This window comes from Rousettus aegyptiacus, unplaced genomic scaffold, assembly GCF_014176215.1.
Source record: "Rousettus aegyptiacus isolate mRouAeg1 unplaced genomic scaffold, mRouAeg1.p scaffold_m13_p_1, whole genome shotgun sequence".
NCBI lineage: Eukaryota > Metazoa > Chordata > Mammalia > Chiroptera > Pteropodidae > Rousettus > Rousettus aegyptiacus.
This window is the reverse complement of record NW_023416284.1, coordinates 179,686,514-179,703,749: the sequence shown is the minus strand read 5'-3', so window position 1 is coordinate 179,703,749 and position 17,236 is coordinate 179,686,514. Positions and strand designations below refer to the sequence as shown.

Here is a 17,236-nt window from a genome sequence, read left to right as displayed (position 1 = left end):
GATGAGCTTGGGGGAGAAGGCAGGTTGGCAACCAGGAGGTGGGGTGTCACAAGCTGGGGCAGGAGCCCACGTCGCTGACTTACAGATCACTAAACCGAAGGAGCAGGGACAACGGGAAGACGACCGCAGGGAGAAAGTGTGGGGACGAGGCGGGTGGGGCCCAGGCGTTAATGGCCAGTTGGGACACCGGTTTCTAGAATGTGGCCCATCTTCTCTAAATGCACAGCCTGGGATGTCTGCGAACTGCGGAGCACACCAGAGATTTGCAGAAAATACAACACGAGGCTAATTTGGGTTGAGTTAGGGTGGTGAGGTTGTGGTCAATATTTTTATTTTATTTTCGTTACATGTTGCTTTTACGAGGACAAAATTAACATTTAAAAATAAGCGGACACCTAACAACTCTACATAGAACATTTGGTCACAATGTATCAGATTAGCAAATGAAGCAGCTTACCCGACCAGTGCATCCTGAGGGAACCTAGTGATCTGGTAGGCAGGAGTCAGCTGCCCTGTTGTCCCGTCACAAGTCATTTATTTTCTGCACTGTAGGTTCCAGGTGACCACTTAAGGCTGTACACAAGGGCATCCCACTAACAAGGTGAGTGGGGGCAGCAAGTCTTATAGAAGGACACATTTTTCTCCAACCAAAGGCACCAGCGGCAATGAAGCCAAGTACCTGGCACCTTTTTCTAAGTCGCACGAAAGCGCTGGATAGGGCAGCTGTGCTTCCCATCTGTACAGTGGGACTGCTCAGAACTTGTATTTTTTACTAATAGTACTTAGACCCTATTTATTGTTAAGTAATGAACCTGGCTTTACTTTGGTAAATACTTATCTGCCCCTTTCTGGACTGGGTGACATTATAAAGCTTCCTCACAGTAACACCATGCCCCTCATCGCCTTTAACCCCCCAGTTTCTCCCCAGAATTCAGTTGGGAGCAGAAGGGAGTTCCAGGTCACATGCTTGAAAGGCACTCAGTCGATTAATAGCCACGTGTGCTGGGAAGACCCTCATCTGATGCCTTCATCTGCTGTTCCTGTGGCTCCCCAAATCGGCTTTCAAACCCTCTGCCTTGTCCCAGAGTGGCTTCTTCATGGCAGCTCTCCAGTTTTAATGTGCATTAATCATCATCTGGGAAACTCATTAAAATGTGATTCTGACTCAGTAGGTTTGGAGTGGGCTCCCAGGTGAGGCTGAGGCTGCCAGTCTGCACTCGGTTTATCAGGGCTCGAGGGCTCCCCAGAGAAAGCTGGTTCCTGGAGGAGGGTACTTCCTCCCGTATGGGCCAGTGCTTCTCGGAGGGGATCGTGGACGCGCGTCAGGGCATCCAAGAATAACGATGCAGCTGCCGCCACGATGTGGCTTTCTAGGCAAGAGGCTTCCACTGTGATGAACCTGAGGATCCTGGCTTCACAAGGAGAGGAAGGGGCAGAGGGGAAGGGGAAGGCATTGCTTATCAGATTGAGGTCATGGAACTGGGAGGTTTGAGGAGTGCTGAGGATTCCTAAGGGGTGCTTGCCTGGAGCCTGCGAGAAAGGAAAAGCCCAGGAAAGGGCCCCCGTCCCTAAGGCGTATTCTTGTGCATTTCTACAGGGCTTTGCCACTTAGCAATGTGTGCATCTCAAGATCGGTGTTAGAACTAACATTTTAAAAGCTTTTTTGAAGACTTAATGTGTTAAGCTGATTTTGTTCTTCCCAAATAGAAGTGTCATATGAGAGAACACCACATTATTTTGGGATGGTGAGATAAAGCATCACCAAATAGAATATATTTGTAAGTGCTTAATTATGGGCCATGCACTGTAACAATGCAGGTTACACTTTATCCTTAAAATCACCCCATCATGATTATTATCTGCATTTTACAAATAATAAAACCAATATTTAGGAAAGTTTAGTAATTTGCTCCAAATCACCAACTATTCAATGGTAAAACTGAGATTCAAACAAAATTGTTATCAAAATCCATGCTATTAACCATTATGCTATTCTTTACTGAAACATACGTAGGCATATTGTATGCTAGAATATTTACATTTAAAAACTTTGAATGGAAATCTTCAAGGATATACAAAAGCAGACACAACATTACTAAACTGCAGGCTTTACACAGATTTTCTTAGATTTTACCTGGTGCCCTTTCTGCCCCCAGACCCCATCCGGGCGACCACTCCACATCTGGTCATGTCTCCTCAGTCTCTTCTGACCTGGGACAGTGCTTCAGTCTTGCCTTGTTTTTCATGATGTTGGTGGTTTTGAAAAGTACTTTATAGAAATATATTATAAAAAAATATATAGAGAAATATAGATATTTTATAGAATTCCCTTAAATTTGTGGTGTTCTGCTGCTTTTCTCCTTGTAAGACCTGGGTTATTTTTAGGAAGAAAACTTCAGAGGTGAAGTACCCTTCTCATCACATCATTAGGGGTGCACGCTCTCGACATGACGCATCTCTGGTGTTCACCCTGGTCACCTGGCCAGCAGAGTATCTTCCAGGTTTCAGTTACTTTTTCACCCCGTCCGAATTCATTCTTTGGAAGCAAGTCACTAAGTGCAACCCATACTCACAGTAGGGAACCAAGCTCCACCTCAGCTGGCCTGCATAAATTACTTGGAATTCTGTAAGAAAGACCCCAGGTGATTTTAAAAGTTGAGAATCACCGATCTAAGTCAATTATTATCCCATTCTCTTTGCCAACGAGTAGTCTAGGGATGGACTTGTGGGAAGATTCTGTGAAAGATTTTTCTCCCCGATAAAGAGTTAACACCAGGAGGAAGTTTTCCCCTTATTTCCTCTGCTGGCAAGTGGAGCCTCCCTTTCCTGGTTTGGGCTGCTGCTGTGACTGTAACCCTTGGAGCGGCCACCACCTTGTGACCATGAGGTATAGAGCCGGGAATGAAAAGCTGACATGATTCGGAGCAGAAGCAGGTTGCTCCCAATAATGGAACCATCTCCAGGCTCCTTGTTACATGAGACAATTAAATTTCTTTACTGTTTAAATAACTCTTCACTGGTGTTCTGTTACTTGACGTTAAAAGTATTCCTGATACAGGTGCCTTATGTATCTTTTTTACAACTGTATCTATCCTTTACATCTAGGACACGCCAAGTACTTAATTATTTCTTGATTAAATGGACTGAATGAAGAAGCTATTATAATAACCATAGACTATCAATGTAACTAATGCCAGTATATTTTATAATTAGATTCTATACTTCTATTTCTTTTCTCAACAAATACAATAAAATTGTATACATGCTGCCACTGGGGGAAAAACAGCATGAGCACCAATGCTGGTAAAATTTTCTGATGTGTGTTTATCAAATTCAAATTGAGGTTTCGTGAATATATACTTATTAAATTTTAAGGACTGATTTATTTAATAACCAAAATATCTCTAGTACTGTTGAGGCAAACAATGGATACTATATAGCAACGAGAATGAAAAAACTACAGCTGGCCCTTGAACAATGGGGGTGGCGGTGGTTAGGGGCACCAACCCTCCTGCATAGTCAAATATCCACTTACAACTTTTGACTCCCCTAAAACTTAACTACTAATAGCCTACTGCTGGCTGAGAGCCTTACTGATAACATACACAGTCGATTAACACATATTTTATATGTTATATGTATTATATATTATATTCTTACAGTAAAGTAAGCTAGAGAAAAATAGTAAGAAAATCATTTGGAAAATATAGTACTTACTGGGAAAAACCCACATATAAGTGGACTCGGACAGTTCAAACCCGGGCTGTTCAAGGGCCAACCACGTGTTATGCCAACAGCATGGATGAATCTCTAGTAACAGATGCCAGACAAGAGTGCACGCTGCAGGATTCCACTAATACAAAGTCAAAAGGTACACAACACTAACCGAGCTGTCAAAAGTCGGCACAGTGTCTGCTCTTGGGTGGTCGGTGACGGTGCCCTTTCCAGCCCTTACCCCTGGGGAGGCCTTCTGGAATGGTGGTGATTTCATATGTCTGGATCTGGGTGCTGGTTATAGAGGTGTGCTCAGTTTGTGGAAATTCAGGGACTTGTACATTTATGCCTTGTGTACTTTTGGTATGTATGTTTTACTTTGATTAAAAACTTCTGTGAAGTTTCTAGCTGGAAACAAAATAAACCACATCCACACTACAGAAACATATAACTACTAACAGGTATAAGCAAACAAATATCTAGGCTAGACTGATAATTAAAAAGCATATTCCATTATACTCTTAATCTATTAAATTGGCATTAAAAGGTAGGAAAACCATTTACATTTATATTTTAATAAAGGACAATAAAAGTCAAATTACAGCCAACTGTTACAGCCTTTTTTTTTTTTTTTTTTAAATTCTAGGGTACATGTACTGAAGAAAAACAGAACAAGAAAATCAGCTCAGGGGCTTTTTTTCTGCACAATGATAGCCAGGCTTTCCCGCAGCACGCTGCTAACCAGTCACGTAATGGACTGAATGGACAGTCTCTCACATTTGTTACTTTTAATTTCTAAGTGGTCAGTACCGAATATTTTCATTTCTGGGTAAGAGAAAAAGCATTTTGGTCCATTAATTCACCTACTCGCTCCTGGAGGACATTAACCAACTCTGCTATTACGAAGACATGAGTGTCATCAATGTCTTGAATGATGAACTTCTTCCCTAGGGCATTTGACTCATCCAAGTACAGTAGAAACTGCTTCATGGCAGGGTCGCTGTAGAGGTAAACACATAATGATGAGCTACCTAACTGTCACGTTAAACCAGGACCCAAGTGACTAGAACTGAACACGAAGAATTTTTAGGTTAAAAAAGTTCTGTTATTCTCACTCCCCCTCTGTCTCAAGTGTTAACTAATGACTTATAGATGTAGCTTTCTTTCAGAATTATTAGTGCAAGTTTAAGAGTAAGAGGCGAATGATAAGGTTTTAAAAGAATGATTTATCACTGACAAGTGAAAAGGTAACGTTCAAAGCTTTGCAGTTAATCGGGCTTAGAATCACAGCCTCCTTAACTGATTTTTGAAAATGAATTTCCTTACTTGTTGGTGACCATCACATTTAAAAAGCCAAAGCTTTTCATTATCTTGCCAGTGACAAATTAAGGTACAGAACCACTTAAACCACTTTGACAAAGCAAGGTGTACAATAAGAGTCAAATCTAGATTCAGCCCCAGCTCTATCACTTACCTGTGTGACCTTCATATGTACTTAATCTCCCAAAACCTCATAGTGAGCCCACATAAGAAATGTCATGAAAATTAAAGGAGAGAAATGCCAAGGACGGTATTTGGTTTGTAGTAGATACTCAAGTTTTTTCCCCCATCCTTACAATTCTGATCCTTGTTAAGTCTGAACTATCATTCAGAATCTTTAAAGGCAATCCTAATAAAATCTCTTTGAGAATACTGAACTCAAAGAAGAGATCCAGTTCAATTCTATTTATTTGTAGCTTTAGTTTGGAACAAATAGGATAGTCATAAAGGTATATAATTTCTTGGATTTAAGAAATAACTCTCATAAAAGTCCCGAATCATGACAAAGGATGCCCTTTAGTTCTAATATAATATACAATAATGTGTTTGGCAAAAAATGAATATAAAAACATCAAGTTGCATACAGATTTAATTTTTAGAGAAAAGATAATCTTACAATCTTTTGGTTTCTTAATGTCAACATCAATTACAAAGATAATTTAATTCAAAAGGTCAGAAAAATTTAATGAACAATAAAAACAAGTTTTACTTCTTTCAGATACTAACATGGGTAATAAGTGAAGCCAACAAAAGATTTATTTTACTCACTAAATGAGTATGGTTCACAGTATATTAACTATTAAAAAGTCAAGCCTTCCTAACTTTCTTACTTTCAGCTTACCACTAAAATGATTGTATTAATAGTTTACTATGTTGTAAAATTATGTGAATAAGTAGATCTACCCACGTCAGAAGTGACAGATTTTAAACTTATTTTCTAGTATGTTTATCTTACACTTAAGTTCAGAACACCTAAAGGCTACATTTACTCACTTAGATTTGACAAAATCTGCTATTTTAAGTTGTATTCACTCATTTAATACTTAATGAGTACCTATCATGTGCCAGGCCCTATTCCAGTCCTGGGGATTTAGCAATGAAGAAAACCATTAGGAACCTTCCATGTCACAGAGCTTATATTCTAGCAGTAGAACTATGATAAACAAACACAAAACCCAGAAAAGCAGGATGAGAAATGGCAGTGATGGAACCGATAGGCTCTTGCGAGTTTGAGGGAGTAAAGGAAGGCCTTGCGGAGCAGGTGACGTCTGAGCGAGCCGCAGAAGGCAGTGCGGGGGAAAAGCATCCGAGGCAGAGTGAAGGGCAAGGCCAAGGGGGCTAGAGACGGGCGCCTGGCGGGGGAGCTCAGAAAGTTACAACTGCTTCAGATGATGTGGGACCTGAAAGATGATTTTAGGCTCTTTGACTTTTACTAAGTGACACGGCAATTTACAAGCTGAGTTACATTTGAAATGTACGAGTCATACTGCCTGCCGGGTTGAGAAAAGCCCGGAGGTGAGTGAGGGGCGGTGGCAGCGGCAAGAGTGAAACAGGGACCAATGGGGTGACTGCTGTTGCCAGGCGAGAGGTGACGAGGATTTGGATCTAGGTGGTGGCAGATGCTGAGACATGGCTGAATTGTAGACATATATTAAATATAAAGGCAACGAAATTTCCTGAGACTCCACTTGAGTTTTGAAAGAGAGGATTTAAAGACTCTAAATTTCTTGGTTTGAGGAAACGGAAGGATGAGTTGTTTTACTGAGGATGAGTGTGGGAAGAACAGGTCTGCTGGTAAGATCAAGAGCTGGTTCTAGGCATGTTACATCTGAGAAGCCTACGGCATCCAAATGAAGAAGCAGAGTAAGAAGCTGGATATACAACTGTGGAGTTCACACAGTGAAGTCCAGACTGTAGAGCAAGAGTCAGTCATCAATGTACAACAGGGGAAGCTACAAGAAGTCCAAGGACCAAGCCTTGGACACCCCAACAGCAAAAGGTAAAAATAAATCGGTCACCACTGAGGTAGGAAGAATGCATGACGAGTTCCGGAAGCTAAGTGGACAAAGGATATTCAGAAAGAGGAATGACCGACTGCGTCAAGCGTGGTTAACAGGCACAGTAAGGTCAGGACTGAGAACTGACCGCTGGCTTTGGAAGGCTGCTGGCCCTTGGCGCGAGCAGTTTCGGTAGAGTCGTAGGGAGAAGGCTGACGAGTGGGTTTCAGAGGGAGGAGAGAAACTGAAGAAAGTGAACAGAGACGGGTCTGGGAAATTCCGCTACAGCCTGAAAATAAAGTGGGAGCTGGAAAGGGGTGTGGGATTCAGCTGTCGCCTGGGAGGGCTGGGGACAAATTATGCTTGTGATACGCTGGGAATGATCTAGTAGAGGAAAAAACTGATAAAGCAGGAGAAAGAGGAAAACCACTGAAAAAGTGTTCTTAAACAGGCAGGAGAGGATGAGATCCAGTTCCCAAGCAGGAAAGCTGGCTTCAGACAGGAGAACGGCAGTTCATTCACAGAAACTGGGCGGGGAGGGGGGGAACATATGGGCACAGTTCCACGTGATAGAGACTCACGGACGGTCTCTTCTGATTGCTTTTATTTTCCCAGTGAAACAGGAAGCAAGGAATCAGCTGCAAGCGAAGACATGGAAGTTGTTTGAGGCAAGAGAAACTGAAGGTATGAAATACTAGATTCCATCCATTTTTAAGAAGCACATTTCACCCCCCCCCCCCAACATGCTTTAACAACACTGAAATTGAGATGAGTCTTAACAACCAAGGGCATATTATAGTTATAACTGGCAGTGATTTTTCTTAAAGGTACATAAAATATCACTAAGTTTGCAAAATCAATGAACTCTTAGATTTGTTGTAACAGCTTTACCAGGAAAGTGGAGAGTAAGTGAACTAGGGAACGTCGCGAGTTTGCTGGCTAGCATTTAGGGTCCGTCTGCGTTGAGCAGTCACGAATTTGAAGGGAGACTGCACAGTACGCCTCACCTGTGTGTTTTCCTCCAGTCCCCGAGGGCTGTGGAGGTAAAGGTTCAGGGAAAGCAGGGGCTGGATGTAACCAGATTTGGCAGTGTGACGGAGGCGGGCAAGGGAGCTGGGAGTGTCTTCGAGACACTGATGGACTGTGGAGCACGGGCTGGCTGAGGAGGAAAGAGAGGGTGCTGGGGTGGTGGAGGACAATCGCCGGACTACTTCGGGCCGAGCTGCAGAGATCAGAAAGATGTGGCACTGGAGGGACTGAACTGGAGAAAGGGGGCGGTGGGCGGAGGTTAGAAGTCTGGAACGGAGACTCTGAAGAGACGGCGGCGTTGGTAGGGACAGGTGTAGGTCTGACTGTGTGAACGAACGGCTGTGACAGAGTGGAGGACGAGCTTATTGGAAGAGGAGGTCAGGGGACTGAGAGGGCAGAGTCCTGGAAGGACTATCCACACGGATACTGAAACCACTCAGAATCCGAGAGGAGAGCTACTGAAGAGTGACAGGCAGTCTTCAAGGAAAAACCAAGGAAAGATTTGGGTATTTGTGGATTACCGCAAAGCGCGTGGTCTAGTCTGATGGTGTGAGATTCAGAACGGGGTTCCTATTAGAGAAGAAAGGAAAATTTTTAGAAGTGACAAGGAATAAAGTAGACAACTATTCGATTTCCTCTAGTGCCTCTCGTACCATTTGGCTGAAAGGAAAAGGAGCCTGGGGAGAGGAGCTGAAGAGTTCAGAGAAAAGGGCAAGGCCGCAGGGATTCTGCTAGCTCACTCGGATCTAGAGGGCAAAGCGGAAAGGATGGGGGTGGGATTTAGAAAAGCAGATGTATACAGCATAAGGTGATGCATGTCAGAGGGATGAGGGATGGCCTGGAAGGCTGTGACCCTCCGGGTGAATGAAAACGTACGAGAATGAGGGCCTCCAGGCAGACGGCAAGGGACGGAACGGCAGCCACAGCCAGCGATGGATGGGAGAGAGAACGGGGGTCTCTGACGGAGACAGATAACGTAACGGTCACAGATTTAAGGAGAAACATAAAACTTAACATTTTCGGCACTTCCCTAATATTGGCAGTTACAAAGAATAAAAAATTAAATTTTTGCAAAGTAGTAACACTGCTCAAAAAATCTCACTAAGTTACACAATCGATCAATTATTGACAAAAAGTAGGCTGTGAAACAAAATGAGAAGGAGCTTAATGGGCGGTCTGAGGAGGGAGCTGGGAGAAATGCAGTAGGTCGACCAGGGTCCTTTCAGAGGACAGTTCAAAGTGGACCTGGGGGGCCCACAGGACGGCGATCCACGGCTTCAGCGTCCCTACGACCGCTGTGCTCCTGCTCAGACGCTCTTGAAAAAAACCCGATTGTTCTGCTAAACTTCTCCTGCCCTATACTAATAAACGGGCGGGTGGGAGAGGGGTGGTGAAGGAAAGGAGAGCCACGTGAGACGGGGCAGGTGTGGGCGCAGACACAAATCCTCTTCAGTGCTCTCAATCTAGGCTGCTTCCTCCTCTCCCTGAAGTCGAGAGACAGGGAGGACTCGCCTCTCCTCACATGCCCACCCGACCCTCCAGGCCCTTTCTGTCCCACAAGAATCTCGACATTTTCTATAAACACCACACTCGGAGGTTTCTTCGAAGGGTATACCTTACACAACAGAACAATTGCCTTTCGTTGGCCCTTTAAATTAAATTAACTTTTGGGTCCAAATGTTAACAGTAATGAGAACAAATATAGACACTGAAAATTGCTGTCCAAAAGTGATGTTACTGTCTGAGCTCAGTGTATTCACAGATGACACCCATTTATTCTAGTAATTGGCTGCTATAAGAGGTATTAGAGATAGTAAAGGTTAAATGATGATAAAGACTATTATGTCTCCAGAACACTGCTAGATGAAATAAATTTACATGATTTCAATGACGTAGAAGTTAAAGAGCTGAAACCAAGAAGTGTCCATCTGTGCTTTGAATCATGTTTGTGCTTTCAAAATTTCTTCCATTTGCATATGTGGGGGAGGGAGAAAATTCCTCCTTCCCTCTTCTGGTTCTTTTGGCTCGTTTAAGAATCAACATGAGACAGATTAATGGGAGAAAACCGCATTGAACTTTGCGTGAATGGGGACCCCACACACGTGAGAGGTTCAGACAGAATGGACCCTGAGGAGTATCTGACGCCCTGAGCTGAGGAATGAGGTGAGGCACCAGGGGCTTCGCAGGGAGCAGATGTTTAGTAATGAGATGCTTGTCCTGACTACAGATAGGTCAGAAAAGGTTACTTCTGGTGACAGCTCTTATTATGGGCAAGGCCCCTAATTTAAATTCTTCTATGCAGTTAGCAGGGGCAGAAGTTTTTCTTGAGCCCACAGGGTCTCAACTGCTTTTAGCTCAAAATAATCTACATACCACAGGCACTTCTTGGGGTGACCCATTCTGAACCCCCACACATAGTATCATTGCTATTTTAGCCATCTCTTGTAACGCTTGCATTACAAATTAATCGTTTTCTTTACATTGCTTCTTAAAGAAACTGCTTTATATCAACTTGTAGGCTTAACTTCACCTGGTATAAATTACCAGTCATCTTTATGTGGTCTATTTTTTTCTCAAATAAATTAAACTGGTCACAAAAAAACTATTTTTGTGTTCTTTCCCCAGCCCCACACTCAAATGTGCGTTCCATTTCAAATCACCCTGAACACCTGTGCTGTCCCCACGTGTGGGAAACACGGACAACTGACTGACAGGTGAGGTGAGCGACTGGCCAGTGAGGCACGGGAATCACTACTTCCGATGTCAATCTCCTCAATTAAACTTTCTGAAAGGAAATGGAGAGCAGTTAGTCTGAGACGGGATTCTCGAATTGACTACAATATAATCTGTGATAATTCAAAAAGACACTCGAAAGTTTAAGGGACATTCTGTTACGAGGCGTCGAAGGCCTGGACTATCCTGAACGCAGGGCTATTCTTCTCCATGGAAGGCCTCTGGGAGAACCTGCTGGCAAAAGGAGAAAACCGCAGCCAGGCTCCCCGAAAAACAGCTGGTTCAAGTGCTGGGACCAGGGCTAGTGAACAGGGAAAAAGTGTCTTTGCCCCAGAAACGAGGACAGGTATCAAGAAACCCATTGCTAAAAACCTTAGAATAGCCCCTAGAACATATATTCTAATAAGGATTACCCTATGAGGGGTCTCCTAGGACCGAGGAAATCAGGCCATCAAGTTAATTGGTCAGATGGACAGAGTTGTCAGCACTATCCCATCGGATTGATAATCTTGGTTTAGTCTATGGTAAACTATCCTTCCTGATAGTAATAAGCTAACAGATCTAATGATATAACTAACTTAAAACTATTTCTCCATAAATTTGTATGTACTAGAAATAGAAGGTTTTAGAAAATTGTCACTGATATGAAATGGCTTTGTTCCCTTACATTTCCCCCTTATAAGCCTTTTCCAAAATGTTTTCTCAATTTGGGTTTTGTCTGGCCTGAGATATGGGTGCCTAAATTAGGGTCCAGCTATCGTAGGTACTCAATAAATATTTGCTACATGCGTTGGTCTTGAGAGAAAGGGTCACCACAGGGGACATTAACTTAACCAGAAAAATGGGACCCAAGTTGCCAATATGACACATAAAAGGTTTTATTGCTACAAAAACACAAGAGAGTACTGAACTCAAAAAGCCTAACCCTGAACCCTAGCTCAGCCAACCAAAATATGTATCATATAAAATCACTCAATCTCTCTATGTCTTAGGCTCTTAAGTAGTAAGATGGAGACAGTACCATGCTTACGTTGCAGGCTGAGTGCATTAGAGTATATCCAAAACCACCTGCTGACCGTAGAAATTCAAATGAGGAGCAATTAAAGTGCCAAGAGAATCTGGGTATGTGGGAGGATGTAGGCAGAGAGGTTCAAATCACCTAGTTCTGTCCCTATTAACAGATATACTATTTCTGTTAGAAAAAGATTAACCCGAGATTATATGGTATTTTTCTAAGATTACGTGCGTACTTTTTTTTTTTTTTTTAAGTTAACACATTATTATACTTAGATGTGTTTTGGAGAAACTGTCTGCATAAGGCTTACTAGCTTGGGCTCTGGAGTCAAATACCACGGTTTAAAAATCCCAGCTTCATAGCTGTGTAACCCTGAGCAGGGTGATAAATTTCTCTGTGTCTCAATTTCTGCATTGATAAAATGGAGATAATAACACCTATATCTCATAGGGTTGTTGTAAAAACTAACTGAATATTACAAAGTGCTTAGTATAGTATCTGGCAAATGCTCAGCGTTATTTATTAAAGGAATTCAGCACTCATCATTTAATATTGTATTGTATCACTGTCCCACACCACTTAAAATGTTTTCAAATATTTTACTAGCTATATTATTTGACTATAAATCTATGTTACGGTCAACATTTTATGTTTTATTAGTACGATTAGTTACCTACATTGTAATCCACAGTTCTGATCATTCCTTAGGATCACTTCTGTAAGATAAACTTCTAGAAATGAAATTATTGTGGTACTGAGGCTTTGACTGCCCTCCTTGATTCAATTCTGTTAACAAAACTCATTCAGTAAATAAATATTTACGAAGCAGCTCCTATATTTATCTCAGGCATTGTTCTGAGTGCCCATGGACACTTTAGCAATATGGCCTGGCAAAGCAGCAGAGGCTCGCAAGAGACCCACGAATGCTGGGAAAGAATAGGATGGTTAAACTGGTTTTGCCTTAGTTCTTATTTGCTTCTCATATACAATAACGTTTAGAAGCCAAACCCATAAGAATAATCTGGTCTAATATTACCTATTTCTCCAGATTTTTTGCTATTATGCTATAAACTGGTTGGAATCTGCACCTCTGCAACAAATCTTCCTTGCTAAAGCACTTGCCAAACCAAATGTGGTAACTGTCACACCAAAGGTCTGCTCCAGCATCTAGAATTGGGCAGTCATTTGTAGGACATATGCTGCGTGCTTCGATACTGCTGTGGTTGGCTAGATTTGGGAAAATGCTTGCTGTGAGCCTAGCAGTTGATAGTGGTGGATTCAAACAAAGAGGACATTTTCACCAATGTCATTTTGACGTAAAAACACAAATTTATAAACAAACAAACAAAAAATACTGAGCTTTAGGTTCTGGTATTTCATAAGCCTTGGAAGGAATGCATTTTATATCCAAGTACCCTGATTTTTCAATTCACTGATAGTTGGGCCTAAATGGCCACGATTATAATGTGGTTTATTTGCTTCTCTACTGTTCTCAAAATCACTTAAAAGGCACTGATAGACATGGACTTTAAACGTGGTACTAAATTAAGCCATTCTAAGACAGGTGTTACATTAAGATTCTCTTTCTGAACTAGGCCATACGTGCCCGTATTTTGCTGGCTGCTTGGACTGAATATGTGGAAAAGCACTATCTAGGCTACTATATTATCTTGTATGGTGATGTTCCTGGAATTTGAAGAATCACTGGGACAATGGAAGTAGTTTTAGGAGATCCCTGAGTGGTTTGCCTATGTACTCCAGACCTATCAAATTTGGTACTCAAATATACCTAAACGTTTCACACAATCTATGGATATTATGAGGTAATAAACAGACTTATAGTGATACCGTATTACTAACAATCTTCTCTTTGGCATCAGATACAGACATGATGGAAACTGAAGGATGTTTCCAGTTATTACCCTAACACGTGCACCTGAGCACGAGGAGTACCCACCAGCCCTAGCCATGCCCTTTATGAAACTGTTATTTCTCAGTCCTGGAGTCTTTTGGAAGATTTATCTCTGGGAAGACAGTTACCCTTTTGAAAAATTGCTCAGGCTACACTTTAGAATTCACCTTGAAAGGAAGAAATTAGTTTTGCAAAGACAGTATCCACCTACGAAATTTAAGTAGACCTGGTGCAAAGCAATCCTCCACTGGGAAACTGATCATCATGCCTAAGTTGATTAAGTGCTTCTCAAACTCTAAGTGCATTTTAAGAAGATCCTCTGAATGTACAATTCCGATTTAGTAGATCTGGGGTGAGATCTGAGATTTTACATTTCTAACAAGCTCCAGATGCTGCTAGTCTGGATGAGCAAGAAGATAGAGGGCCATTAGAGCCCAAGCAGAATTTAGAGGCTTGATAACGAAACAGCAAACCAGCAAAGAGCTCAGCAAACCAGCAAAGAGCTGCTCAGGCAAGAAAACTAACACCTTGGTTCGTTTTACAAATCTGTACTCTTAGTCCTTCCATTGAGATTTTAATGAGACTCTCAGAGTTGTGCTCTTTAAAAAGCAGTCTGGCCACCACCTTTTTTCAAATTAAAATATAGGTTTGATATAATCTCAACCTTCCTTCCAAAGGGATTACTTTGGAAACAGACTAAATTATTCCAAGTTTTTCTCAAATAGCCATCAATGACAAAGAAAAAAATGGATATGAGATGGGATTGGGGAAAGCAGCAAGGTAAGTCAACTGATAAAAGAGGCACCATGCATCATCACGAAAGGTAATAAATGGTGTTGAGCAACTGTACAGATATTTGACCAAAAAAAGGGGCTAATTTAGATCTTCGGTTCATAATATGTCCCCCCCCCCCAATAAATTCCAGATGAATGAAACTTTAAACATCAAAACAAAAACAAAAACAAGAACAAAAACAAAAAACAAACCCACAAAAATAGAAAAACTCTCCAAGAGAGAAGTGAATATTTATCAAATCCTAGGGGTTAAGGTTAAATTTAAGAGAATTGGAAAAAACGAAAGGGAAAAAATTTATAGCTTGCATTGTGTATCTTATGTGTTAAAAAATATTAAAAGACCAACCAGAAAATGTTAACTATGACAAAGTAATAAGAAAAATGAAGTACAAAAATTTGCCTAGAAGTCTTCCCCAAAGGAAAACAGCAGTGTTCAGATTTCCGAGACCGAGATCTGGTCCCTTTTGCTTTCCCCCAAGTGAATACCTCTCCCTTCCAGCTCTTTGCTCTTTTGACATATTCTACTCTTTCGCATTAAACGACAAAAATACCAAGAACCAGAGTCCCTTACCATATCCTTCCTTAGCTACCCATTTCTCTAGTCCTTTGCTCACTGTGACAACAAAACTCCAGTCTCAACTTCCTCTCCCCCCTTTCCCATTTCAAAGTATACTCCCACTCCTGACTGGGATCTATCCCACCTCGCAATTAAAACGGTTCGCACCAAAAATTCAAAGCCCTCCAGTGCGTCACCTTATTCTCCTCTCTCTCACAATCACTTGACGCAGCCCACTCATCTTCACGAAACATTCCCTCTTAGCCTCCCTCCTACTTCACTAGCTGTTTTCTTCTGAACTCTCAATCTGTACTTTCCATAAGGTAGCTCACTAGCCACATGTTACTACTGAGCCCCTGAAATGTGGCTAGTCTGTGAACTGTGCTGTAAAATACACATTGGATTTTGAAACTTTAATATGAAAAAAGGCTGTACGATTTTGAAGTCTTAGAATGGGCTCTGAAGACTTAGTCTGTTGAAATATTTTGGATATATTGAGTTAAATAAAATATATTAACTGCACTTGTTACATTTTACTTTTTAAATTACTAGAGAGTTTAAGACTACATATGTGGCTTGCTTCATATTTCTATTGGACAGTGCTGCTGTAAATGCCAGAAGTATCCTAGGGTTTGGCCTTGCTCCTCCCTTAGACTTGCCATCACAGCAAACTGTACCATTACCTATATAATAGCTCATATTAGGGAGACAGAAACATAGAAGTGTTGTCAGACAGTGGGAGTATCCATAGAGCAGGAGTCCCAGAATTACTGTCATGCAAACAAATGGAGACAGAGCAGGATGTGGGCCAGCAGGTCACGTTTTCAGACTGCGAGATAACTAAGCTTGCTTTGAGGAACTCGACTCTGCCCATTAAGGTTTCTAGTTTCTCCTTTGAAATGTATGACTAGTAACTAGTTTAAGCAACCTTCAACTGGTTCTTAAATCAGTTTTTTTTCTCTTTTTTAAAAGATCAGAGTTTGTGATGGTTAAGACTTAGGCGGATCCTAAAATTCAAGCTAGTCTCTGATGGTTTGAGAACACCAGCACTGTTCCTCTAAAGAGGATTAATCTAACAAACATGCTGTCTCTGAAAATAATGCCAATCACATCAATTCAACAGAGACATTGAAATCTGATACCAGGAAAAAACTTAGCAAGCAAAATCTGTTCCACTTGTTATACAAGAAAAATGAAGTTGAGAAAGCTGAAAGACTTGATTTATTCAGAACTTAAAAAACTAATTCTAAAAAACCCATTAAGTATAAAAACTACTAACCATTCTATAAGCACTCCTTTCAAAACGTTGACCATCTTTTCCTCTGTTGAAAGATGCAGATGACCTTAAAAGTGCTAACGAAAGGAATAAAGTGACAAAATATTAAATGAACATTAAATATTTGTCTATCAACATTAAAGATTAAACATTTAAGGCTAAGAAATCATATACATATTCTAATCTTTTAACAAAATTAAAATGAGTCTATTGGAATACTGATGTATAAACCTTACCTGCAAATTCTATCCAATTCTGATGAAAGCAAGCTTCCTAAGTACACCAATGTGCCCAACTCAAGTTTTAAAACATTATTCAAAAAATTTCTTTTCCCAACCAGGAGTATAATAAAAGATAAAGTCTGGGGAGGCAGGAATTACAGAATGGTAACTCTAAAAGGGGCTTTAAAAATTATATATTGAGTCCTTCTCGTTTTACAGATGAGAGACTTTTAAGAGATTATGCAGTTGCTCCCAGCCAAAAAAAGAAAATAGTACAGGTCGCGTTCTCTAGTCGTGTTCCTTTACCAAATAAATCACGTTCCCCAAGATCTGTGATAGAAAGAACACACCCAGCGCACCTCAACTTAATCCTGAAATTTATATCCACCTGGGCGCAGGGACAGGTCTCTCCAAAGGAAATTCACAGCCACATCAGAAAAGGCCCGGAAAGGGTGCAAACGCTGCCCTGTACCCCAAGACCTAAAGGACAGACTTCTAGGCCTTTTCTCCCCCTTCTCTCTTTCTTCGCGACCCCCCTCCGCCTTCCACGCACCCCACTTTCTCCTCTCGCTCCGAGAACAGACTGCACGTACCTTCAGCCCACAGACCAAGCAGCGCCACGGCGTAGCCGACAGAGCGCGCCTGCGCCGGTGACGTCATCGCGTCGGC

General features: G+C 41.6%; 1 protein-coding gene and 1 long non-coding RNA gene across 5 annotated transcripts; both read right to left on the bottom strand.

Annotated features, from left to right (window-relative positions):
- Positions 1-4,268: 4,268 nt before the first annotated feature.
- GTF2H5 (general transcription factor IIH subunit 5) lies at positions 4,269-17,233 on the bottom strand. 4 transcript variants are annotated; one of them, XM_016162911.2, is made up of 3 exons: positions 17,161-17,233; positions 16,350-16,423; positions 4,269-4,714 (listed from the first exon to the last, which is right to left on the bottom strand). In XM_016162911.2, exons 2-3 carry the CDS (start codon positions 16,382-16,384, stop codon positions 4,534-4,536), a joined length of 216 nt encoding a protein of 71 aa, XP_016018397.1. In that variant the 5' UTR covers positions 16,385-16,423; positions 17,161-17,233; the 3' UTR covers positions 4,269-4,533. The 4 variants fall into 4 exon arrangements, with proteins under 4 accessions (XP_016018397.1, XP_016018398.1, XP_016018400.1 ...); XM_016162912.2 differs by having other exon boundaries at positions 17,121-17,191; XM_016162914.2 differs by lacking the exon at positions 17,161-17,233 and adding an exon at positions 16,927-17,087.
- Positions 4,716-16,340, bottom strand: LOC118603902. The gene is made up of 2 exons (XR_004951462.1): positions 8,937-16,340; positions 4,716-7,669 (listed from the first exon to the last, which is right to left on the bottom strand). It is a non-coding gene; the product is annotated as an uncharacterized LOC118603902 (long non-coding RNA).
- Positions 17,234-17,236: the final 3 nt, after the last annotated feature.